The following is a 24,988-nucleotide window of genomic DNA, read 5'->3' as shown; positions in this document are numbered from 1 at the left end:
CGGCTGGACCAGCGGAAGGCGGAGCGGGAGGGGATGTTCCCCTACAAGGAGCTCTTCCTCATATGGCTCGTCACCCTCTGCTCCAGTGCGTGATCCATCGCCGCCCACTCCCATGCCAGTTTATTCGTTACCGCACCGGCCGACAATCCAACTTGTTCGTTGCGTCTGTTACGGGAACAGTTAAAGAGTTCTCGGCTCGCTAACTGTATTCTCGCTATTGACAATGTCGCTATTAACTGTAAATCTCTGAAATTTTATCCTGACATTACTATCTGTAATACCCAGAAATTCACATAGTTTTATCTGTTTGCTACCTGCAGCCTTGCCGATACAGATGCTGTTTCCCTTCTTGTATTTTATGGTGAGCAACATTACTTTCCTTTCCTTTTTATGACTTGCATGCAACATGATTGTCTTTTGTTTCATCGAAAAAATAAAAGAGCTGCAAGTAGCATTTGAATTTTTATAGGAATTGTTTACATAAATATAACTAATCAATAAGTGTTGTGCTGATGGTACTGTGGCAATTGACCAATTTAAGTAAATACATGAATCACAATATGATCCTTGCAAATAAAGGACACTAGTTATATAAGACAACTCATTATTTAGATTGTTCATGATTTGTATGGCTCAACAAGGTTAGCTGATTGTTTAGGGAACGAGTTGTCAGGCGTGACTTGTTCACCCGTCGAATTATCCCCATTTCTTGTGGACATATAACTAAATTCATGTGCAGTCGTGACTTGCAACTGTCTGTGCAGGAAATAGAGGTGATATATCATAACGTTTTTTTATGTCATAATGGTCTAGTATAACAACAAATGATGCAATGTTTATATGGAGAGGTAGCTAGATTTGAACCTTTAGTGTTTAGGAATGGTCTTCAAATTATGTATCCTCTTCAGGTTAATTTATCTTAGATCTATGCTTAACATTTTTCTCTTGTTTATCAACTCTGTTTATCAACTCCGTGACTTTATGCTTCAGATAAGGGACCTACATATTGCTAGAGATGAAAAGGATATTGGATTTTATGCTGGTTTTGTTGGTGAGTTTTCTACTAACAGTTCCTGTTCTCTGCCCAAACAACGAGAACAGAGCAGGGTGATAACGCATAACATTGTGAATGATTTATGCCAATGCTTTACGTATCGTGATAAACATACTGAATTTTTGCTATTGGTGAAGGTGCTTCATTTATGGCTGGTCGAGCACTCACCGCTGTAATATGGGGAATGGTGGCTGATAAGCATGGGCGAAAACAAGTTATTGTAATCACACTTGCTGCAATGTAAAAGGATCTCCTTTCAACAAAAAAAATAGTCTCAGGCTGTCATATATGAGTTGTTCTTTGGCTGATGCATCCAGAGCTTGGGCATGTTTTCTTATCTGTTTCAGAGTTATATTCAATACTCTTTTTGGACTAAGCTCAACGTATTGGATGGCAATATTCACAAGAGCTCTGCTTGGGTTATTGTCTGGGATGCTCGGACCAATCAAGGTTCGTTCTCACAGACTGCTCAGATACTCAGATTCAATTTTATCTGTTGATATTCTACGATAACTACTATATGCCCACAATTTGCTCGGGTTTGGTTGAATGATCCCTACGTCTACCAGACTACCACCCATCAACATTTTTGGACTATTTTAGTTTTCTAAAGGTGTAGCTCAACCCGCAACCAGATTGCGGGCAGACCCATCCGTTGTGGACTAACCCAATAAACATAAGGCTGAGGTCTTCGATTACTCAATGGATCACTTCTAGCACTACGCTTCACTCCTGTTTGACAACTGTCATGGCCACCTCAAATAGAACAATAGTTCACTGTTATTTTTTTTAAAAGAGTAAGTTTTTTATGATTGAAATGTACTGCTACTAATTAGATGAAATTGTATTTCTCGATTTGAAATTTGTCAGTACGGTGCATGCTAGGTAGAACAAAAAAAAATCATGTTATTAAATGTTGTTTACCTCTTTTTCTTCAGGCTTACGCGACAGAGGCATGCCGAAAAGAATACAGTCATTTGGGGTTAGCAATTGTAAGATGTTCGAATTTTTCTATTTCAATTTTTCAACCTGAAGCCGCAACATATGGCTAACGAGTTTCTATTGTTGGATGGACCAGGTTTCTTCCTCACGTGGCATAGGCCTCGTTGTTGGACCAGCTATTGGTGGTTATCTTGCACAGGTAACAGTTTATTGCCATCTCCGCAGAAAATTTATCTTTGCATTAGTACATAAACCTGTTATGATATAGTATGTGATATTATTATTCTGCCTCTTTTGACCATAAATCTATTTAAACCTAATCATAATAACTGTATAAATGACCAAGGGATTTCATGGATGCACTTTTCTTTTTTGTTTCCGGTGATCCTTTACAACGTGCACTTATCCACTATGCATAAATTTTTGAGTTCTTATTTTATCTGATCTACATTAGTGATTACTTATAGTGACCTTAATATGGCAAGTATTCAATATTCTACAGACAACAATGTTGATACATATAGGCTGATTTATTCAACCTATAGACATTTAGGATGATCTTGCACAAATTTACTCTATATTTTATTATTGTATTTGCATGTAATTTTGAGTAAAAAAAATCTACAATACGATCCTTTTGAACTTACATGACTGTCTACTTGTTCCTGTATATCAGCCAGCAGATAAATATCCAGGCATATTCTCTAAGAAGTCCATATTTGGGAGGTGAGCAGGTTTTATGCATCCTTCTCATGTCAGTACTTCTGTAATGCTGCTTATGTTCTAACGTGCAGCATTCTAGGTTTCCATATTTTCTACCCAGCCTATCCGTATCAATCCTTGCATTTGTCGCTCTATTTTCCTGCTTTTGGCTTCAGGTGAGTTTGCTGTTCCTATATTCCTACAATTTTCTTTGGAAAAAAACATCATTTTAGGAGAATATGTCAACAACGTTGTTGTATCAATGTTGTACATCAGGGTCCACATCAATAGATGACCTGTTGAAGCCATTGTTCTTGTACTTTTCTAGATTTTGGATGAACTACTCAGGTACCATATCTGTGAATTGGGATTACTAGTGTTGTAAAGAGTACTAGTTTTTTCAGTATTTATCTTATTCTATTAATGCAAAATGATATAATTTGAAATATTTTACTTCTAGTAAACTCTATGAAATTAATTCTGCACCTAGATGTAAAACAATTGATCAATGAGTCCGTTATGCAGGATCTAGAATGAACACTTCTTTGTAATTCTTTAAATACATAAAGGCATACATCTGTAAACTAATAATTTGATCACTTGGATGAAATGCCACCCCTTTTAACTCTGAGACCATATCTCTTCATGATTGACCCACAATTTAATTAGGAATGTGATGGTTAGCTGAGACAAAGTATATGATAATGATAAGGGTATCATTTCAGTGTTGTTGTTTATAAGTAAATGCAAGTACATTATCTTAAATATTCATGCATTGTTGTTCGATTGAAATTTCTCTTAGTTTTGTTGCGATAGAAAGGGGAGCAGGGTCAACCTATACATATGTCTATGACTGGTTCATGCAGATGGGTATTCTACTCATATTAAAACCAGCACATCTGAATTTCTGAAATTACCAAAAAAATAGTGGTTCCTTTGTCAGCGTGGTACGAACACATTTTTAGTGAAGGTCAGTAAATGCTTCACATCGATGTTGGGAGAAGAACTACATGAAAAATTAAGAAGTAAATAGTGGTTCATGAAACTAAGAACGTCTCCACCTCTTGCACTGCATCTACTAATAACAATAACAACTTATTTATTATTTGCTTGCCATCATACAGGAAACTCTGCATAAACACACCGGAGATGTTACCAACAATTCAATTGAAACTGTAGAAGATCCTCTTGCTAGTACAGATGCTCAAGAAAAGAGCCAGGGTGGAAGTGGTGCGTTTCTACAATTATTCAAAAATTGGCCGCTGATGTCAGCTATAATTTTATATTCTATATTCTCTCTCCAAGATGTGGCTTACGCAGAGGTGAAATTACCAGACGTCTGTTGTCTCGTCTTTTTTTTATTTCAGTTCCGTGTCATTTTTATTGGAATGTATAATTTTTTAGTCTTGCTTCCATTGTGTTTTGTTCTGTATTTGAATCAGAAAAAGCCTTGCAGGTATTTTCTCTCTGGGCTATCAGTGACAGGAGATATGGTGGATTAAGCTTTTCCACTACAGATGTGGGCAACGTTCTTGCAATTTCAGGTATTTCATAGTACGCCCAAGAAGAAAGTTCACTAAAATTTGTGTTGGAGTACTCCAATACAACTTCAGAGAGGGATGCGACCCTGTTTAAAATTGAGCGAGTGTGTCCTTACTGCCTCATCTCAGTGACTTGCTTTTGGGGGTGAAAGTGCCCTTTATGATCCAATAGAGACTGCTTCTGAAATCTGAGCCTGAGGGATAATAACAGAGTTTGAAAGGCCTGATAAATCTAGGGGTGGTAACGGATCATGGGCCTAGTGCTCTCTTCACAATCCAACTTGGCCTTTATGTATATTTAGCTTAAAATTGAATAAGATTAGAGCCCGACTCTTTTAAGGCCCGGCCCTTAGATTATCTGGGCTAAAATGTAGGGCACTTTACCGCCCATAGATAAATCTATAGGGACCAAGGGAACGTTTGGTTCCTGGGGATTGAGACTAGATTGATTTATCTTCATTGCTTGCTTTTGATTGATACATCTCTCATCATCATAGAGAGAGGCTTACTGGACGCCTAAGCTATAGCTCTAATCCTAACCTTAATGGATAATATTGCCTAGCGAGCCCAATAGGTCCAGTCGGCCCAGCCGACTGCCCATAACTGCGAATGATGTAATATATGCTAAATTAAATAATTTTATAATGTAAACTTATTTGAACTTGGTTACTCATATTTCATTCGAAGTTAAGTAGACTGACCAAACCTTTTTTTTTATCAGGTCTCTTCCTCATGTTATATCAACTTTTTATCTATCCATCAGTTGCAAAATTTGTAGCACCTATCACATTAGTTCGCATAACAGCAGTAAGACACTACTCATTAGTCGTTCGGCTTCATTCTATTGATCTATTCTAACACTGGGACTTATTAGTTACTCTGGTATGCAGATATTGACTGTACCGCTTCTTTCTAGCTATGCGATCATGCCAGCAGTACTATCAGGATTCCCTCTACATTTGGTAGTAAATTGCGCATCTTTTCTGAAGAATGCTTTCTCAGTGAGTGCAAAATCGTGCTTTCACTAGTACAGCTTAACACTACTCATCTTAGTGCCGATAACCATTTCATGTTATTCATATCGCATAAAAATTTTCTAAACAAAATTTCCTCTGTGTATGCAAGACCTAGTACGTACTATTGCTGTTTTTTCATAACTAAGAGGCAATTTTGAAGCTACTCGTTATTCCATATTTTGACAAATATTTCAAACTTTCAAGGTTCTGTTTATATCTGAGTGATTGCTTAACATGTGATGCTTACATATATATTTCATCTAAAACAGTCTCTATTAGTTGCTAAAAAATTATTCATGATTCTAAACTGTTTTCAGGTAAGTTCCATTACCGTGTTCAATGTCTTAATTAATGATGCTGTGGTAAGTTACTAACAATAAATAATTTTGTCTCCTATGTTAATGCCTGGTGAATATTGGTAATGCTAAAATTCTTTTTCTTAACGTGACTATGCAAAAAAAAAAAAAAGACTCAAGATGTAAGGGGTCAAGCTAATGGTATTGCTGTAACAATAATGTCCATCTCTAAAGCTATCGCACCAGCTGTTGCAGGAATCATGTGAGTATTATTCACTATTCATTATATTCTCTTTAACAATTAGGCACTTTGATTATGTCAGATATAAAAAATTTGTTGTGTGAAAATTAGTTCCAGATCTGCTCTACAATTATGAAATATTTTCCATAGCAAAAGCTGGTATTCAACTTGGAATTAACATCCCCAATTTGCACACCTGATGGTGCATTTCGTTTTTTTAATTCAGTGGTGAAATGCCACCTTACTTGTTTCTCCACTTTTCAGATTTTCATGGGCTCAAAAGCGTCAAAAAGCTTCATTTCTTCCAGGTAGTGCAAGGGGTTTTAACTCTTTTTTGTAAGTGATGAAATATTTTATTTTCTACTTTTTTGGAATGGTGTAGTTATCACTTTATCAAATTTATTTCATCCATCTTTGTATCTGTGTATTTCCCTTAATTCCAAGTAAGCGGATCAACACTAATTTGAGGGGTTTGGACTCAAATAAACCACTTAAGAAGTTTAGGGACCCAAGTAATAGTTCAGGACCTAGCTAACACCCCTGAACAAGTTTATGGACGGCTGGTACTCTTTTCTCGGTTATAAATACGGTTGCATCTGTTCTCACTGAAAACTTTAAGCCATAGTTTTTATTTGAGAAATTTGCTTAACAGACATCACATCGTGATAGTATGACAACATTTGAATCCATACCGTACACATTCTTCAGATGGCCCTCCGAAGTTCAAACTGAACTTGAAACACTGCCTGTAGATGAACTATCATGCTGATCCCTACTACACAACATAAGCAAGAAAAGATCATGCGCCTTTCTATGCGAAACATGGCTCTGCCTATCTGCTAACATCAGCTCTGATGATTCTTGCAGGCGACCACTTGGTGTTCTTTATGCTAAATGTGGTCACTGTCATTGGCATTGTGTTCACCTTCAGGCCGTTCTTTGTCCGAAGCATCATAAATCATTGAGAGAATGAACATAGGGCTTCAATCAGCCTGCTCAGCCCACTGGAAGGTGCACCCTAATGGCATTGTGCAGCGACTATAATTAATAGGCAAAGAATTGTGTGGATGGGAGTGACAAACCTAGGTTAGTTTTTTAAAGAAAAATTAGGCTACTGGGAATAGAGTCAATACTCTGCGCAATATTATCAAGAGTAGAAGGAATGTCGATTTTGATCTATTTATCAATGATTCGATTCGTCCATACAATATTCTAATCAAACTACAATTATTACCCTTTTAATTTTCCAAAAACATCATAAAAAGATGTATACAGTGTAATATATTACAGTTTTACAAAATCATATTAAGTATTATCGTGTGATAATACATGCATAGAGGCATCTGGCTTTCACTTAATATAAATGCGAGGAGTTATTCCTCCCTCCATCTATTCACACAACATTGCACCGGGGGCTACCTTCTGCTGATGAAAAACTCATATAACAAGAGGGAAAACAACAAAAAAAGACTTCCACAATTATCCAACGGTTGGGACAAAACCATGATGATACGAGGTTTTATTCAGTTACTTGATAATCACCACTTGGGATAAAAAAGAAAGTAGAATACGATGTAAACACAAGTGATGAGAAGGAACAAGAGGCATTCATACCCAGCAGGCCAATATTGATTTATGCTCTTTCTTTTGTCAAGTTATCGAGCTACCCCAATCGATCAAGTTATCGAGTTTGTCAGATCAGTGATAGTCATGTAATCCCTATGTTAAAAAAAACTAAACTCCATGTTAAAGAATTTGAGATTGGCGATTATCTTGAGATGAAAATGGAAAAGAATACGATGTAAACACAGTGATGAGAAGTAACAAGAGGCATTCATACCCAGTAGGCCAGTATTGATTTATGCTCTTCCTTTTGTCAAGTTATTGAGCTACCCCAATCGATCAAGTTATCGAGTTTGTCAGATCAGTGATAGTCATGTAATCCCTATGTTAAAAAAAAACTAAACTCCATGTTAAAGAATTTGAGATTGGCGATTATCTTGAGATGAAAAATGGAAAAGAAAACAAAATATGCGTTTGCCGGGAGTCGAACCCGGGTCTATTGCTTGGAAGGCAATTATCCTAACCGTTGGACTACAAACGCCTTGACGTGAAATTTCAGAGCAAATGGAAGTACGGCTTTGTTATGCCAATTTTGGAAGCAATTGAAAGATCTGTGACGAGATTAATTTAGTAACTTTATCTACTCTGTTTGCTGCGCATGGATGTGTGTGTTTCGCCAAATTTCAGTTGCTGTGCATGCAACTGAACTGTGCTGTATTTGTCTCATATCTCTTAACATGCTGCTCAACTCTTGATGGCAGGTTATCACAGTGATGCTATTCTTTCTCTGTCGTGGTTCTTAGATTGTCAAATAAAACTGCCGGCAGATGGCCTGGTTGTGTTCCAGTAGCCTTGCATGTGTCCCTAATCTGCTAGAGTTTCATTGCTTGCGCGGTATGCATTCCGATCTCTCTGTTTGACGTATTTGTTGTATGTGCAAACAGGAGAAGTTGGCAGACTGCATTGTATTGCTGCTGCTCCTTCCTTCTCTTGAGTTACATCAGATATGTGGACATTGCAAAATTCAGTCAGATTCAGTTTTTTGCTACAGATTCAAATCGATTCTTTACTTCCATTCAAGAGGACACAAACCCCATATGGTGTGGGTAGCATGCATGATCTTTACAGGGTCCAAAGCAGACCCAATCGCTTGTGCATTGATCTTACTTCATCCCAAGAAGAATCAATAATCATCAGCCGAAACAAAAGAAAAACAAAACTGTCCTAGAAGCCGGCGATCGTCGTCGTCAGTGGCGCCCGTCCACGCCGCCGACGATGTCGGCGAACTCGCCCTCGGAGGCGCAGGGGAGGGTGAGGCCGCCGCAGCGGTGGTCGAAGCCGAACTCGTCCTCCACCCGCTTCAGCAGCGTCACGAACGCCGGATGGCTCAGGCACGCCGTCGGGACCACCAGCCGCTTCCGCCCCTCGCCGACGTACACCGCCAGGTGGCCCCGCGGCACGTCCGCCGCCGCCGACGGCGCCGACGCCCGGCTCCTCGCCAGGTGCAGCCTCGTCAGCAGCTGTCCCAGCTTCCCCGCCATCGACCTCCGCTTCTCTCGATCTCTCCTCTCTCTACACGAAGAACCACTGAACAAGGCTACCGAGCACTGAGCTTGAGCTGTTGCTGCTCTTAGTTTTTCTCTACTCGACGAGAGTGAGTGAACTGGAGTGTGGTGGACAGCCAAGGCAGGATACTTATATCTGAGTGAGCACACGGCATGGAACCAGCCTCTATCTAGGGATTCAGTGCCACTCCAGAAAAAGGAAAACAAAAACTTCAGGCCACCAAGAATGATCGAGGGCATCTACTACTTGCAGCAGCAGTTTCTTGTTGGGGAGCTGGACATGTCACATGCTGCACTGTGCACAAGCCTAGCCATCTACCATTCTTTCAGATGGACAGATGCAGCACTGGAATCTAGTGCAGGGATAAATGGTAGGCCAGTGTGTTGGGAGGTAGCAGCACGGGTGCATTGTACTTTGCACGGTAAGTTGGTAGCAGCCGGTGACTCGCCGCCGCAGGAGGCCGACCACGTACGGACAGGAGTGGATCAGGTGCCGACCGCCCGTCCAGCTCCTGTCCTGGCCTCCCGGGCATGCCTTCCACTGTTCCACACACTGATCCAAAGGACACACACAGACACAGGCAGAGCTCATACAGATGCTCTATACTGATCTGAGCCTCTGAGTGTGAGGTGTCCAGGTGAGGGCTCGTCTTTACAATTGACAAACGGTCCTTCAGAACGGCCTGGTTGTTTACGACTACTTACTGCCTCTGCCTGAATGACTGCAGCGATTGAAGGCTGTCATGTGGGCAACAGCTAACAGTAACAACGCAGCATGAACAGTAACGAATGAATACAGCGGTGACAGCCAAGCAAGGCTGTACACCTGAGCATCGGCATGGAGCCAGCCTTTAGGAATTCAGTGCTCTCCAGAAAAGAAAAGGAAAGCAAAACTTTAGGCAATCAAGAAGTAGAGCATCTGCTCATCAGCAACTTGCTGGTAAGTTGGACATGTCACATGCTGCACCGTACACATGCCTAGCCATCCACCAATCCAATCTTTTCAGATAGAAGATAGACGGATGCACTAGTAGAATCTATCCCAGAGATATGGGCCAGAAATCCCAGATACGACTACTGCCTCTGCAGGAACGATTGCAGAGCCACTTGCTCATGTAAGTGTGTGTGCTTGCTACCTTCAATTCTTGATGATCTCATCTGCAGGGAGATAGATTGAAGGCCGCCATCAAGCATGTGTGCAAACTGTCCGAATTGTTTATAGCCCTGCAAGAACAGCAGCTGCAAGTGAGTGGCATTGGATGGACCATCAGAGGAGCAGACCACATGGGGTGCATTTCATGCAATCTTGGATTTGTGCTCCAAAGTTCTTGAGCCACAGTGCACCTCCATACCTGGCTGACGGAAACCAGCCGCTGCGAGACCAGGGCCGCCGTTTCGTTTCAAAACCATGTGCGCCTTTGTCTGCAACTTAAACGAGCAACTAACTGAAAGTCTGAAACCTACTCCGGGTTTGGAGGCCGACTAAAAATAAAAGCAAACGCAGGAGATAGGAGGTTCTTTGACTGTAGTTATTCGTCTGTGAATAATCAAGACCGGAACTATTCCTTAATTAAAAAAAACGGAGCTAGGAGGCTCTCAATGCAAGCATGGCACGGGACATTATGCACAAAGAAAATGTGAGTAATCGTTGTACTCAGAATTGGAAGCAGTTCTCTATTTTTCAAAAAAGAAGAAGAAGCTCTTAGGCTAATCACAATTCAGAGTATCATACTTAAATATCCAAGGATGCCATTTAGGATGCAAAATATGATACTGTTAGGAAGAAAAACCCTCAAAAATGTATTGTTGTACTATAGCTATACTCTAATATCCAAGGCAATTATTTTTTGGGACTGAACTGCAGATATTTAGATCGCAATTAATGGTTGTAATCCAATCCTGAAGGTTTTTGCAAAAATTATTCGACAATCGCGGCAAGAAGATTCTACAAATAATTTATACTACTTAGGGGTTTTCTGCAAATAATTAGACATGGAGAATAGTAACGATCGAAAACAGGGGCCAATTTGCAAAAATAGTTGACCCAGTCCACGTCAGTACTCCCTTTCTGTCGCCGCCGCCGGCGGGAACAGCGGACTGAGCGGAGGCGGAGGCTCCCGCCGCCCTTATTCCAGATGGAGAGCGTCTCCGACATCACGCCGTCTCGTTGTTCCAGCTCTTCACCGGAGTTTCCGGAGCACGCCAGCGGAAGCCGAGGCTACACAGGACGGACTCCCCAAGGGCGCAACCGCCGTCAAAGCCGGTGCCGCTGCCGGCGTCACTCGCGGCCCTCAGCCGCCTTAGGCGAGGAAGACGCGGACGATCTGGTGAGCCCACCTCCCCCTTTCCGTTTACCCTGGCTCTGCTTTTCATTTCAGAGCTGCATCTTTTCGAAGACTGAAAGTGTCCACAGTCTGATGAAATTTGTGATCACAAGTGCCTAAAAAAAGATTAGGATTCAGACAAAATTGTGAGTGAACTGAGATTCAATGATGTATTGAACTGATCAACTGAAACAGAGGTGAGATTTTGGTGCGCATAAAAATAGCATGAAAAGAAATATACTGACTGTTTTACCAAGTATGACTTAATGTTTGGCGTCAGAGGAGGAAATGTGCAAAATTATTTATAAGCAAGTTCTGAGTTGAAACTCAAAAGGGATTCAGTTAGCGCGGTCAATGATCCCTTTTTTTCTTATAATCTAGCTGCAGGTTCTTTAGCAATTTTTATTTAAAATACACGGACTTGTGGGCATTTGAAGGGTTTAATCCCACATTTGGTAGATGAGTGACTTGCCATTTTGTATGTGAGTATGTCTATCATACAATTTCTCCGTACAAAATGATTTGGAGAGCTATTGAATATGAAAACAACAACAACTTAGCCTTTTGTCCCAAGCAAGTTGAGTAGGCTAGAGATGAAACCCACAGAAAACAAGAATAAGAAACACAAAAAGGGTACAAGCCAAAGGAAGAGTTAAGAGTTAAACAAAAGCTAACAAAGGTCACGGTTCAGGTACGTTAATTGCTAATCTCCAAGCGCTCCTATCCATAGCTAATTCTTTAGCGATATTCCACTCCTTAAGGTCTCTCTTGACCGTCTTGTCCCAAGTTAGTCTAGGTCTACCTCTACCTCTCCTTACATTATCGCCCCGTTTTAAAACTCCACTATACACCGGCGCCTCGGGAGGCCTCCGTTGTACATGTCCAAACCATCTCAACCGATGTTGAATCAACTTCTCCTCGATAGGTGCCACCCCGACCCTATCTCGAATCTCTTCGTTCCGGACTCTATCCCTTCTTGTATGCCCGCAGAACCAACGCAGCATACGCATCTCTGCTACACTCAGTTGCTGGACATGTCGCCTTTTTGTAGGCCAACATTCAGCACCGTATAGCATCGCCGGGCGAATCGCCGTTCTATAGAACTTACCTTTTAGCCTCTGTGGCACCTTCTTGTCACAGAGGACGCCATAAGCCTGCCGCCACTTCAACCAACCGGCTGAAATTCTATGCCTAATATCTTCATCAATGTCTCCATCTTTCTGAAGCATTGATCCTAGATACCGTAGATACCGAAAAGCTATTGAATATCAAAAGTGAAGATAAATTTTCTAGAGTGAAATATTCTGCATAGCTGATGCCTTAGGAAATCAAATGCAACTTGAGGTAATATTTACCTGTGAGTGTGGTGCTCACTGTCCTAAATACTTGGGAATTCCAATCAGATTCAGAATGTTCAAAAAAAAAACAGTGACCAGAACCCACTGAAAACAAAATAAAGTCTAAGCCTAGTTATTTGAAGGGTAACCTTTTTCTATGGAAAGATTCAGCATATATTAATATGAAGATAAGCAGGTGGAGCACTGGAATACCTCCCAGCATTAAGGAAAAAAAAAAGATTTCAGATATCAGTGTGTCCACCGCCTATATTGGAGGAAGGTAAGTGCATCTTGTCCTTTATCAGGGAGGTGCAAAGAAAATGCCATCTAGTTAACTAGACCCTGGTATGGTACTATGGTGTGCCCTTGTTTAGGAAAGTATCTGTTGAAACTTGACAGTGAGGACCTGCTCTTGCAATCTCTCCTAGCTAAACATGAGCCCATGGACTTTTTTGCTTGTCCCTTCAGAGAGTATAAACATTTCGGCCCATAAAGTTGAGGGGAAACAAGTGGGTTAAGCTGACACAACAACTAACAATTTCTTTTCTCCTTTTCTTTTCCAACTCTTGTTTCCCTTCATAAGAGCTTGAATTTTTCTCAGATTGTTTTGAAGGGTTGGGGATCTGCGGAAAGCTCGCATACATTGCACGATCCTGAGCAGATTCTTTGCTGCTGGCAATCTGAACATGACAGCGCGATAAGCTGGTTAGCCAGGAGCCGCACACCTGCACCCAATGCGCTAGAAAATTGGAGAAACATCGAGGAGACTGCGAGCATGCAATAGAGAGCCAAGACATGGCATGAGCGAAATCACTCTGTGTTCAGATCAGAATCAGATGATAACACACGGCTTGCCTGGGAGCCTGGAGCTGGACTGCTGGAGATGAGGGAAGTCAACATGCTGCTCACTCGTCCACCGGCAACTTGCTTCTTAATTAATCCATCATATTCTGGATCTGATGCGGCGGTTCTAATCTTGATGCTCTTCACCCGTGCAGGTGATTGTCGCCAATAACACAGACATGACAGCCTCATAATCAAGCTCAATTAAGGATGCTTCTTGGGCAGTGTCTTCTGTTGCAGCTCCCAACCTGATTACACATGAGAATGATTCTTGTTGTCTGCTGGTTCAGCTCTTCAATTGCTTCACCATCTATCGTTATATAAAGAGGAAACCATGGCCAGAAAGATACCATTGCAGCAAAGCAGTAGCAGCTTGCCTTCTCTTGTTCCAGCGAAAAGACGCTTCACGGCTTCTATTGCAACCATGGCCTACCATCTGAGGTCCACCAGTGCGCCTTCTAGCCCTCGCTCCAACAAAACCAGCGTTGAGGAACAGCTACAGAGCCTGAAGGCAACCATTGCGCTGCCTTCAGCAACTGTCCAAACCATGAGCGACAGTCTGACTAAGCTGGGGAGCATCTACAGCTGCATCGACAAGCTCACTTGCTTGCCCAGCAGCCAGAGGAAGGCGGCAGAGGAGGAGCTTGAGCGCTCTCTCGTCCTGCTCGATCTCTGCAATGCCATGCAAGAGAGCTTTGCGGAGCTCAAGACTAGTGTTCAGGAGATGGAGTTGGCTCTCAAAAGAGGAGACGATGTGGCTGTTCAGGCAAGGGTTCAGTCTTACTCCCGCGCAGCCAAGAAGGCACAGAAGCAGTTCAAGAAGATCAACTGCAAGGCTGCTTCTTACATTGAAGGAGGCAGGGTGGTCAAACTGTTGTCTGAAGCAAGAGAGATCACGCTCGTGATCCTCGAATCAACACTGCAACTCCTGTCGAAGCAAGTTGCAATGCCAAGTTCTGGCAAGTGGTCTCTTGTATCCAAGGCGTTCCAGAAGAAGAGGGTTGTGTGTGAGGAGGAGCAATTGCAGATGTTGGAGTTGGACATTGTTGATCTTGAGAGCGGAGTTGAGACTTTGTTCAGGAGGTTGATCCAGTGCAGAGTCTCTCTTCTGAATGCTCTGAGCCTGTAGATCCATCATAAAACAACCCTAACCCTGCGATTAGCATCCAACTTTAGAGGATTTGCTGATCACCCAAACAATTTTGGCTGTGTATACATATATATATATGAGAGAAAGTGTACAGAAAATTACTTGACTGAGAAGCAAAGTTTTTGGTCTATTTCCTGTTGCATTTCACCATTCTTCTTCCTCCTGTGAAGATTTTTTACTTTGTTTGTGATTGCCCAATGCCCATGTTGTCTATACGTTTTTTTTACAGCATATAAAGGAAGCTAAACAATAGAAAATACACATCATTAGTAGAGAAAATGAGTTGGTAATAATATTCCTGTTCACATGAGATGTGCCTCAACAGCAGGCACAAGATCCTTATATGTTGGATCTTGCTCTCCATAGCTAAAACATGCAAGTATGCAACTTCCAAGAAACCAGTACCTTAACTATTATTACAAGTGTGTCAAATCCTGTGCAACGGAGCAATAGTTCTTTTAGAGTTGTATTTCTCAGGAAATTATAATCTTAGAAAAAAATTTCCATTAAAGAAGTGTTAGAGCAGGGCACGTAAACGCTAGGCTGAATTTTCTTGATGATTCCTGTTGCCGATTAGTGGAACCTGACAACGTGATGATCCTGATTAGAATAATGAAATCTTCAGGACAACAGAAAATTTGGTAGCATGAGGATTCTCTCGAGATTGCCAAAGGAGGCACATGATGGTTCAGCAGTCATGAAGTGAAGTCAACTGCTGCCTCCACCAGCAAGTAGCAACCAGCACAGTTCCTCATATCCCATTGCGTAGCTTAATCATCGATGTCCATTTCTGGATCCAACATTAAACTACACACTCGTGCACACCAATTTGCCGCTTACCTGAACAACAACAAAAGAAAAGGCATCAGCTTGTCGTGCAGATAGGTGGTTTCGTTGCAGCAGCACAGCACCCTTTATCAATGAGATTCTTGCTGTCGATACTGTCAACGATGCCATTTCTTCACCTTGTTTGGTTATATAAAGAAGAGGCAAGCCATAGCCTGGTTTCCTGTCTGCCCTCTTCTCTTACATTTCTAGAGAACTGAAGAGCACCAAAATTTCCAGTACTACAATGGCTTACCACCTCCGATCAGCTAGCTCTCCTTCTAGCTCTTGCTCCAATGAAATTGATGTCGATGAGCAGCTACAGAGTGTGAAGACAACAGTTTTATCATCATCTGTTACTACTGGAACCATTTGCGATGGTTTCAAAAAGCTTGGAGAAGTCTACAACTGCATTGCTTGCTCAATCTCTGCAATGCCATGCAAGAGAGCTTTGGGGAGCTCAAGGCAAGCGTCATGGACATGCAGATGGCTCTCAAGAGAGGAGATGATGCAGCTGTCCAAGTCATGATCCAGTGCTACATCCGATTGGTGAAGAAAGCGCAGAAACAGTTCAAGAGGTGCAAGAAGACCATTGCAGTTGATCAGGAAAACGGCAGGGTAACCAAGCTGTTGTCTGAAGCCAGAGATATTACTATCTACATGCTGGAAACATCGTCACGTCTCTTGACGAAGCAAATTGCAGTATCGAGTTACAGCAAGTGGTCCATTGTCTCCAAGACATTCCAGAAGAGAAGAATTGTCTGTGAGGAGAAACTGCAGGAGTTGGAGCTGGACATTGTTGATCTTGAGAGCGGAGTTGAGGCTTTGTTCAGGACATTGATCCAGAGCAGAGTTTCTCTTCTGAATACTCTTAGCTTGTAGACAGACCATGCAACCAAATCCGACGCCTCTGCGATTAGCATCCGCCTTTTAGAGGATCTGCTGATCATGAAACCAATTTTTAATGTATATATGATACAAAGTGTACAGAAAAGTACTCAATTAAAAAAGCGAGTTTTGATCTATTTCATGACATTAGTCCTTGTGCTCGCTTTGTTAATTTTTCCATAACTTTACATGGATAGCAGTTAAACAGTTAAAAATCATCTGAAATCAGGGGCTTCATTAGGAGTCTGGTCAGGGCAAAAATAATTTCCTCAGTAGATGTTAATCATTACTAGCATCGTGAAAGTAGTTAGTACTAGTTCATGTTTGTATTTGCAAATCATAGATGGGATGTGGCTCAACAACATGCGGAAGATCCATACAAAGTGGATCTTGCTTTCAAATTCAATAACTGATAGCCTGCCAGCTCCACTGCTTCAGGCAGGTCGAATAACATACAGGACACATATGACACTAACCAGCACTAGAGTAAGCTGCCATGCTGATTCTTGCTGCCAATACTTGGAACATGGTGATGCGATTTGGTTAGACCCAATGCATAATAAATTTGGACAGCATGTGGATCATCCTGAAATTGTAAAATTCAAATTCTAATTGTTATAAATACAACAGGCAGACTAAGGGTGTGTTCGTTTCCCCCCTCTAAAGTTTAGACCCGTTACATCAAAGAGAATCTTGCTATTTAGAAGTATTAAATAAAATCTGTTTATAAAACTTTTTGCACAGATGGGTGCTAATTCGCGAGACAAATTTAATGAGCCTAATTAATCCATAATTTGCCACAGTGATGCTACAGTAATTATCCGCTAATCATGGACTAATATACCTCATTAGATTCATCTCGCGAATTAGCCCTGGGGTTCTGCAATTAGTTTTGTAATTAGACTTTATTTAATACTTCTAAATGACAAGATTCTCTTTGATGTGACACCTCTAAACTTTAGACCCTAGGAAACAAACACACCCTAAGCAAGCCAGTGATGCATTTCCACATGAAGAATCATGGATTATGAAGTCAATGTTCCTTGCTAGCATAACATGCATCGACCAGACTAGCCTCCATGGAAAGCTAATTGACAGATCTCATGATCCAAATTTAACATTAAACAACACACCCGTGCAGATGCTTTTGCCCCTGCTAATTGAGACGAGACATTATGACCATAACAAGAAAAATGCCTCACTTTGTCATGGAGATATGATGCTTTGTTGCAGTAGCACGGCACCTCATTATCAATGAGATTCTTGCTGTCTGCAAGGTCAGAGATGCCACTTCTTTGGCTTGTTCCATTATATATAGAGGCAAACCAGAGCCAAGAAGACACCATCACAACAGTTTCTCTTCTGCTCTCTTCTCCTCCATTCTTAGAGGAAAACAAAGCACTTCATCTTCCACTACAGCCATGGCTTACCACCTCAGATCTGCTAGCTTGCCTTCCAGTCCTCGCTCCAACGAAATCGATGTCGATGAGAAGCTCCAAAGCATGAAGACAACAGTCTCCTCATCATCTGTGACCATTGAAACTATGTGTGATGGTTTCAGAAATCTTGGAGAAGTCTACAACTGCATTGCTGAGCTCGCCTGCTTACCCAGCAGCCAAGTTACAAGACAAAGGGGAGCAGTAGAGCAAGAGCTGGAGTGCTCACTTGTGTTGCTCGATCTTTGCAACACCATGCAAGAGAGCTTTGGAGAGCTCAAGACAACCATCATGAACATGCAGATGGCTCCCAAGAGAGGAGAAGATGCGGCAGTCCAAGTCATGATCCATTCCTACATCAGATTGGCCAAGAAAGCGCAGAAACAATTCAAGAAGATCAGCAAGAAGTCCATTGCAGCTGGTCATGAAAACTGCAGGATCATCAAGCTATGGTCTGAAGCCAGAGAGGTTGCCATCTCCATGCTAGAAATGTCATCACGTTTCTTGATGAAGCAAATTGTGCCAAGTTCTAGCAAGTGGTCTCTTGTCTCCAAGACATTCCAGAAGAGGAGAGTTGTGTGTGAGGAGGAGCAACTGCAGGAGTTAGAGTTGGACATTGTTGATCTTGAGAGCGGAGTTGAGGCTTTGTTCAGGATATTGATCCAGAGCAGAGTTTCTCTTCTGAATACTCTTAGCTTGTAGGTAGATCATGCAACCAAGTAAGACGCCCCTGCGATTAGCATCCGCCTTTTAGAGGATCTGCTGATCATGAAACAAATTTTTGATGTATATATGATACAAAGTGTACAGAAAAATTACTCAATTCTGAAGCAAAGTTTCTGGTCCATTTCCTGATGTGATATTCAATTTCTTGTTTTTGCAAAAACTTCTTACAGTTTGGAGAACACTTTGCCATGTTTCCTCCAACGAAGCAAGTTTAGGAGATGAAACGAAAATAGGCACATCTGTATACTACCAATTGCAGCAATCTCCAGATATCGGCTGTATCAATTCACAGGACGCAAGCAGTAAGCAAAAGCTGCAGAATGCATCCAAATCCTAGCAATTTGAACTGTGTAGTCTTTACCTCCAGTCCTGAAGGAACTTCACGGAGTGGATCCCGTTCCAGAAGGCCGGTTGTGTAGGGCGCGGTGGGGCCGAGGCCTCCCGTCCAGCGTCCACACCAACAAGGACGCAACGGTGCATGATTTGGCGGAGGACAGCACACGGAAGGTCACGCGGAGGGGAAGATGCGACCGGAATATACCTTTCCAAGACCCAAGGCAGCCCTCCAGCAAGTCCTTGTCACCGGCGGCGGGGGCGGCGGCGGCGGCGGACGGGAATGGGTGCGACGGAGGGGAGAAAGAGCGTGGAAGATAGCAGGCGCAAAAGAGGACTCATTTGAAAATTTTCGGACCCAAAATAAGGGCTCTTATGTAAATTTAGGACCCTAATATTTACATTAAACACCATCGCGATTCAAATACTCGGATCGCGATCCAACATAGGGTTTGTTTTGAAAATATTCGGATCGCGATTATTATTCGCGATCCAAATGAGGGGGCAAGTTGTAAAATACGTAACCGAGTACCAATCACATTCTTACGGCCGTGACGCTCCCCCTCCGGTCGCCGGCGGCGAGAGCGGCGCAGGCGGAGGCTTCCGCTGACCCTTTTCTGGATGGAGATGCATTTAGCGCCAAGGTCACCACATCCGGCGGTACAACCCCATGGCCACCAAGCAGGGAGGGCACCGGCGGGAAGACCCCATGACCGCCGTCGCCGCTGTTCGGGTTCGCGGCAGAACTCGTCAGGTGGTTGCCGCCGTTCTCAGTCGCCGCAACCGAGCATTACGCTACGGCGACGATCTGGTCAGTTCCGCCTCCACCTTCCAATACCAAATTCTCTCTTCTTCTTCCTTTTCCCCTTTCGCTTCCCCCCCCCAAAAAAAAAAGATTTTATCCATTGTGAGCGTGCGCACCTTACACGCTCGAGCAAATTTGTTGCTGCAGCTAATCGCGATATGACAGATCGATTTGGCAATCTAATCATTCAGAGCTGCAGATTGCAGGAACACGTGGATGAATGAGGACACGAGAGCACAACGCAGAGATGAACAGCTGGGACATAGTCACCTACTGTTGTCGATCCACCAGATCGGCATCGGGTGATGGAACGCGGCTTCCTTGCGAGGGAACCTGGAGCTGGAGATGAGCGAAGTCAACTAGCTGTTCGTTCCTCCACCGGCAATTTGCAGGTTAGTTAATCCATCTCACGATCTGGATCAGATGCTAATCTCACACGGCCCTGCGCCCGTGCAGGCGAGTTTGCTACCCATAATGCAGACATGACAGCCTCGTAATCGAGATCAATGAGCGCTGAGGTTCTTGGGTGGCTTTGGTTGCAGAGCATGAGCACTTGGTTACACATGAGAATGATTCTTGTTGTCTGCTGGTTCAGCTGACCAATTGCCTCCACCTCTTTCACTATATAAAGAAGGAAGCCGGGGTCCGGAAGACAACATTGCAGCAGCTTGCCTTCTCTTCCATTTCCAGCAAAAAGAGGCTTCACAGCTTCTTCCATTACCAAGCATGGCCTGCCACCAGAGATCTGTGAGCGTGCCCTCAAGCCCTCGCTCCAATGAAGCCAGCATTGAGGAACACCTTCAGGGTGTCAAGTCGATCGTCTGCTCACCGTCAGCAACCATCGAAACCATGGTTGATGGTCTGAGCAAGATCGGGAGCATCTACAACCGCATCAACGGGCTCACATGCTTGCCCAGCAGCCAACGTGGGCAGAGGAAGGCAGTGGAGGACGAGCTCGACCGCTCTCTCGTTCTGCTTGACCTCTGCAATGCCGTGCAAGAGAGCTTTGCGGACCTCAAGGCCAGTGTCCAGGAGATGCAATTGGCTCTTAAAAGGGGTGATGATGCGTCTGTTCAGGCCAAGGTTCAGTCTTACACCCGCTTAGCCAAGAAGGCGCAGAAGCAGTGCAAGAAGATCAGCAACAAGGCTTCTTCTGACATTGAAGGATGCAGGGTGATCAAGCTACTTGCTGAAGCAAGACAGATTGCCATGGCAACTCTTGAATCGACTCTGAACCTCATGTCCAAGCAACTTGTGATGCCGAGTTCTAGCAAGTGGTCACTTGTCTCCAAGGCATTGCAAAAGAAGAGAGTTGTGTGCGAGGAGCAATTGCAGGAGTTGGAGTTGGACATTGTTGATCTTGAGAGCGGAGTTGGGACTTTGTTCAGGACATTGATCCAGAGCAGAGTTTCTCTTCTGAATACTCTTAGCTTGTAGACAGATCGTACAACTCTCTGACCCACTGTGATTAGCATCCGCCTTTTAGAGGATTCGCTGATCAGCCAAACAAATTTTTGGTGTACATATATATATGAGACAGTGTACAGAAAATTATTCAATTAAGAGGCAAAGTTTTTTTGTCCATTTCCTGTTGCCAATCCGTATTTCTCATTTTCTCTTGTTACTACTTTTATGATGTTCGTTCTTCCCTGAGATTCCTATTCTTTTTACATCATCTAAAGGGAGTCCAAATAATAAATACAATTTGGATGGTTTGCTCACCACTGTTATAGAAATACAGGATGTTCAGTGTTAGCTAATGAGTTTGGTCATGATATTCTTGCTCACTGCAAGCATAAGATCCTGGATCTTGCTTTCCTGAGCTAAAACATGCCAGCTACAATCACTAGAGTTGATATTGTCGTTACTAATGAGTGTTGAATCCCTTGGAAAATAAAAATGTGTGGTTCTCAAAATGTTTTGTTTTCTCAGGAAACTATACTATTATTTATTTTGGTATATTTATGAATATGGCTAATTCTTTATCCGTATAACCAGACCTACCAAAATAAATCGATGGATCTTTACATTTACCCTTCCTAATTATTATGGTTGTTTCGGACAAAACTTTTACTTGACTGGCGCATATAGTAATTTTTTTAGGGGAACTACTGCAGGCAAGAAGCCGGTCTGAACAAATTTATTGATGCCAAGTTTTTGCATGCATTGTTTTGGGAAAAGGGGGTGGAAAGGGGAAGTAGAGGTTACAACTGATCAAATTAATTCTCCCACCAAAGGATGATCATTGCATTCTTGCCACGTGTTTAGCAACCCGATAACTTACAGGACACCAATCGCAAAAAAAATACAGAAAACGTATGCGCTAGGCTGAATTTCATGGTGATTATTTTTGCCGGCAACTGGAGTATGACAACGTGATAATCTTAACTTGGAGCACAGAATGCACTAGGAAATCCAAAAACTTTCTACAGCAGATACGTGGATCATCTTCAGATTTCCAAAGATGTTTGATGCTGCAACACTTTTTTCTTAGGAACGAAAAAAACTAAAGATGCCAGCTATGCTGCATGAGGATTCATCAGAGGTCAGAACCAGGCAACAGAGCAGCAGCCATGAACAATAAGTCAACTGCTCCACCAGCACTGCAGCATGTAGCAACCAGCGTCGGCACAGCTCTTCATATGATCATGTCCCATTGCATAGCTTGCTCACCAGGGTCGTGATCTGGACCCAACATTGAACTAGGCACATCATTCTGCCGCTTACCTGAACAACAACAAAAGAAAAGGCATCAGCTTGTCCTGCAGATGGGTGGTTTTGTTGCAGCAGCACAGCACCTTCTATCGATGAGATTCTTGCTGTCGATACTGTCAACAAGGCCATTTCTTCAGTAAATGCAGGTAAATAGCCAGGCATCCCAACTGAAGATGTCACTGCCATCTACATTTTGTATCATTGCCATTTAACATGATTCAAATCTTAGAAGCCCCTTACAGCACATAAAACTAATCCTAGAAGCGCTCCATTGGCATTGCGAAACATTCCAGGTAAGTAAATAAGAATTTTCTTTTACCAAGCATCTGAACTTATGCAGAACCAGCTCATCTTTCCCGTGTATAAACATTAAACAGGTTACCAAGCGTTTGCAGGACTAATTTCACAAGAAAGCATAGAAGTCTAGCAGCTTCAGCTCTGCTGAAACCAGAGATGTAGTTTCTGAGATGGATGCGCGACGAGAACGACAGGAGAACCTCACCGTTGAGCTCCACCAAGCATCCACACCAAGGCACCTCGCCGCCGCCGGAACATGGATGCGTGCTTTGGCCGAGAAAAGCACGAGGAAGGCCACGAAGAGAGGAAGATGCGAACGGGACCTTCCAGGGCCTGCCTCAGATCTCCGGCAACTCCATATCAGCGGCGGGGCGGCGGCTGGCGGCGGACGTGAAGGCGGCGACGGCCATGGGGGAAGAGCGTTGTGAGTGTGGCAGGCGCAAAATAGGGACGAATTTGAAAAATGTCAGTCCGATGTGGGGGATGTTTTTTAAATAATCGGATAGCGATTAACAATCACGATCCAAATAAGGGGGTTTTATGTAAATAGTAGATCGCGATCCAAATTAGGGGGTATATGCAAATAATAAGGGGGTTTTATGCAAAATGTGTTCTGATTGGGTGCCATGTTCCACGGCTGCATCGATCCCCTTCTGGTCGCCGGCGGCGGCAGGAGTCGCGCAGGCCGAGAGCCCGAGACTCCCGGTGCCATGCCATTGCTCCGGATGAGGAGGCGGCAGCGAGATACCTCCGCCGGTGACTCGGTCTCTCGGGCTTGCCGCAGACCTCGGTGGATGCTGGGAGCCGCCGCTCTCAGTCACCGCGACAGAAGACTCCGGCGATGATATGTACGGTCAGCCCCACCCCCCTCCCCCTTCCATCACCATTTCTCCTTCCCCCCTTCCGAGAAATCACCCGCGGCAAGCGTGCGCATCTTGCACGCTCGAGCGAATTCGTTGCTGCTGGTAGCCGCGACATGACAGCGCGATTGCAAGTAAATCATTCAGGAGCTGCAGAATTTCAGAAACATGTGGATGATGGAGGATGCTTCGCTGCAGGCGAGCACCCAGTGCCCGGCGCAGCAGCTGGGACACGGGAACACGGCACGCCCTCTCATTGATCCACCAGATCAGAATGCTTGGGAACCTGGAACTGGATGTGAGGGAAGTCAACTAGCTGCTCATGCTTCCACCGGCAACTTGCAGGTTTGATTGATCCATCTCACAATCCTGATCAGATGCTAATCCCGACGGCTCTTCACCCGTGCAGGCGAGATTGCTAGCCATAATGCAGACATGACAGCCTCGTAATCGAGCTTAACGAGCCGTGTGATTCGATTCTTGGGAGGCTTCGGTTGCAGTGCATGAGCACTTGATTACACATGAGAATGATTCTTTTTGTCTGCTGGTTCAGCTGACCAATTGCCACCACCTCTTTCACTATATAAAGAAGGAAGCCAAAGCCCGGAAGACAGCATTGCAGCACCTTGCGTCCTCTTCAATTTCCATCAACAAGAGGCTTCACGGCTTCTTCCATACCAAGCATGGCTTGCCACCAGAGATCTGTGAGTGTGCCCTCAAGCCCTCGCTCCAACGAAGTCAGCATCGAGGAACAGCTTCAGGGCTTCAAGTTGATAGTCTGCTCACCGTCAGCGACCATCGAAACCATGGTTGATGATCTGAGCAAGATTGGGAGCATCTACAACCGCATCAACGGGCTCACATGCTTGCCCAGCAGCCAGCGTGGGCAGAGGAAGACAGTGGAGGAGGAGCTTGACCGCTCTCTCGTTCTGCTTGACCTCTGCAACGCCATGCAAGAGAGCTTTGCGGACCTCAAGGCCAGTGTCCAGGAGATGCAATTGGCTCTTAAAAGGGGAGACGATGCTTCTGTCCAAGCCAGGGTTCAGTCTTACACCCGCTTAGCCAAGAAGGCGCAGAAGCAGTGCAAGAAGATCAGCAACAAGGCTTCTTCTGACATTGAAGGATGCAGGGTGATCAAGCTACTTGCTGAAGCAAGACAGATTGCCATGGCAACTCTTGAATCGACAATTAACATCCTGTCCAAGCAACTTGTGATGCCGAGTTCTAGCAAGTGGTCACTTGTCTCCAAGGCACTGCAAAAGAAGAGAGTTGTGTGCGAGGAGCAATTGCAGGAGTTGGAGTTGGACATTGTTGATCTTGAGGGTGGAGTTGGGACTTTGTTCAGGACATTGATCCAGAGCAGAGTTTCTCTTCTGAACACTCTTAGTTTGTAGACAGATCATACAACAACTCTAACCCCCTGCGATTAGCATCCGCCTTTTAGAGGATTAGCTGATCACCCAAGCAAATTTTTGATGTACATACATATGAGATGAAGTGTACAGAAAATTATTCAATTGAGAGGCAAA

General features: G+C 43.4%; 6 protein-coding genes, 1 non-coding gene and 1 pseudogene across 8 annotated transcripts; 6 read left to right on the top strand and 2 right to left on the bottom strand.

The window, feature by feature from the left end:
* The first annotated feature begins 18 nt into the window (after positions 1-18).
* On the top strand, positions 19-6,940 carry LOC112896847 (probable peptide/nitrate transporter At3g43790). The gene is made up of 17 exons (XM_025964971.1): positions 19-85; positions 321-361; positions 991-1,051; positions 1,192-1,294; positions 1,402-1,504; positions 1,993-2,046; positions 2,133-2,195; positions 2,673-2,722; positions 2,799-2,874; positions 3,823-4,020; positions 4,155-4,242; positions 4,961-5,046; positions 5,130-5,240; positions 5,573-5,617; positions 5,725-5,813; positions 6,057-6,100; positions 6,660-6,940. The coding sequence occupies exons 1-17, from the start codon at positions 34-36 to the stop codon at positions 6,755-6,757; spliced, it is 1,362 nt and encodes a 453-aa protein (XP_025820756.1). The 5' UTR covers positions 19-33; the 3' UTR covers positions 6,758-6,940.
* Positions 6,941-7,824: 884 nt separating this feature from the next.
* On the bottom strand, positions 7,825-7,896 carry TRNAG-UCC. Its single transcript has one exon. It is a non-coding gene; the product is annotated as a tRNA-Gly (tRNA).
* Positions 7,897-8,453: 557 nt separating this feature from the next.
* Positions 8,454-8,896, bottom strand: LOC112896848 (auxin-induced protein 15A-like). The gene has a single exon (XM_025964972.1). The coding sequence runs from the start codon at positions 8,894-8,896 to the stop codon at positions 8,603-8,605; it is 294 nt and encodes a 97-aa protein (XP_025820757.1). The 3' UTR covers positions 8,454-8,602.
* Positions 8,897-11,031: 2,135 nt separating this feature from the next.
* On the top strand, positions 11,032-14,679 carry LOC112896846. The gene is made up of 2 exons (XM_025964970.1): positions 11,032-11,247; positions 13,183-14,679. Exon 2 carries the CDS (start codon positions 13,759-13,761, stop codon positions 14,551-14,553), a length of 795 nt encoding a protein of 264 aa, XP_025820755.1. The 5' UTR covers positions 11,032-11,247; positions 13,183-13,758; the 3' UTR covers positions 14,554-14,679.
* A 967-nt stretch (positions 14,680-15,646) lies between these two features.
* Positions 15,647-16,281, top strand: LOC112898524 (annotated as a pseudogene).
* Positions 16,282-17,708: 1,427 nt separating this feature from the next.
* LOC112898460 lies at positions 17,709-18,473 on the top strand. Its single transcript, XM_025966790.1, has one exon. It carries the CDS (start codon positions 17,709-17,711, stop codon positions 18,423-18,425), a length of 717 nt encoding a protein of 238 aa, XP_025822575.1. The 3' UTR covers positions 18,426-18,473.
* A 1,840-nt stretch (positions 18,474-20,313) lies between these two features.
* LOC112898449 lies at positions 20,314-21,138 on the top strand. Its single transcript, XM_025966769.1, has one exon. It carries the CDS (start codon positions 20,314-20,316, stop codon positions 21,022-21,024), a length of 711 nt encoding a protein of 236 aa, XP_025822554.1. The 3' UTR covers positions 21,025-21,138.
* Positions 21,139-23,233: 2,095 nt separating this feature from the next.
* Positions 23,234-24,988, top strand: LOC112897636. Of its 2 annotated transcripts, none has more exons than XM_025965984.1 (2): positions 23,234-23,447; positions 23,658-24,988. In XM_025965984.1, the coding sequence occupies exon 2, from the start codon at positions 24,143-24,145 to the stop codon at positions 24,851-24,853; it is 711 nt and encodes a 236-aa protein (XP_025821769.1). In that variant the 5' UTR covers positions 23,234-23,447; positions 23,658-24,142; the 3' UTR covers positions 24,854-24,988. The 2 variants fall into 2 exon arrangements, with proteins under 2 accessions (XP_025821769.1, XP_025821770.1); XM_025965985.1 differs by having other exon boundaries at positions 23,234-23,452.

This window comes from Panicum hallii, chromosome 6 (genome assembly GCF_002211085.1).
Source record: "Panicum hallii strain FIL2 chromosome 6, PHallii_v3.1, whole genome shotgun sequence".
Taxonomy (NCBI): Eukaryota; Viridiplantae; Streptophyta; class Magnoliopsida; order Poales; family Poaceae; genus Panicum; species Panicum hallii.
The sequence above is the reverse complement of the archived record's forward strand: the minus strand, read 5'-3'. Positions and strand labels throughout refer to the sequence as shown.

What these genes read in the sequence shown, in the direction of transcription:
- LOC112897636 (XM_025965984.1), top strand. Translation starts at nt 24,143, where the DNA reads ATGGCTTGCCACCAGAGATCTGTGAGTGTGCCCTCAAGCCCTCGCTCC.
- LOC112896846 (XM_025964970.1), top strand. Translation starts at nt 13,759, where the DNA reads ATGGCCAGAAAGATACCATTGCAGCAAAGCAGTAGCAGCTTGCCTTCT.
- LOC112896847 (XM_025964971.1), top strand. Translation starts at nt 34, where the DNA reads ATGTTCCCCTACAAGGAGCTCTTCCTCATATGGCTCGTCACCCTCTGC. An exon ending in GGATGCTCGGACCAATCAAG is followed by an intron (nt 1,505 to 1,992) that starts GTTCGTTCTCAC and finishes CTTTTTCTTCAG; the next exon opens with GCTTACGCGACAGAGGCATG. An exon ending in CAACGTTCTTGCAATTTCAG is followed by an intron (nt 4,243 to 4,960) that starts GTATTTCATAGT and finishes TTTTTTTATCAG; the next exon opens with GTCTCTTCCTCATGTTATAT.
- LOC112898449 (XM_025966769.1), top strand. Translation starts at nt 20,314, where the DNA reads ATGGCCTGCCACCAGAGATCTGTGAGCGTGCCCTCAAGCCCTCGCTCC.
- LOC112896848 (XM_025964972.1), bottom strand. Translation starts at nt 8,896, where the DNA reads ATGGCGGGGAAGCTGGGACAGCTGCTGACGAGGCTGCACCTGGCGAGG.
- LOC112898460 (XM_025966790.1), top strand. Translation starts at nt 17,709, where the DNA reads ATGGCTTACCACCTCAGATCTGCTAGCTTGCCTTCCAGTCCTCGCTCC.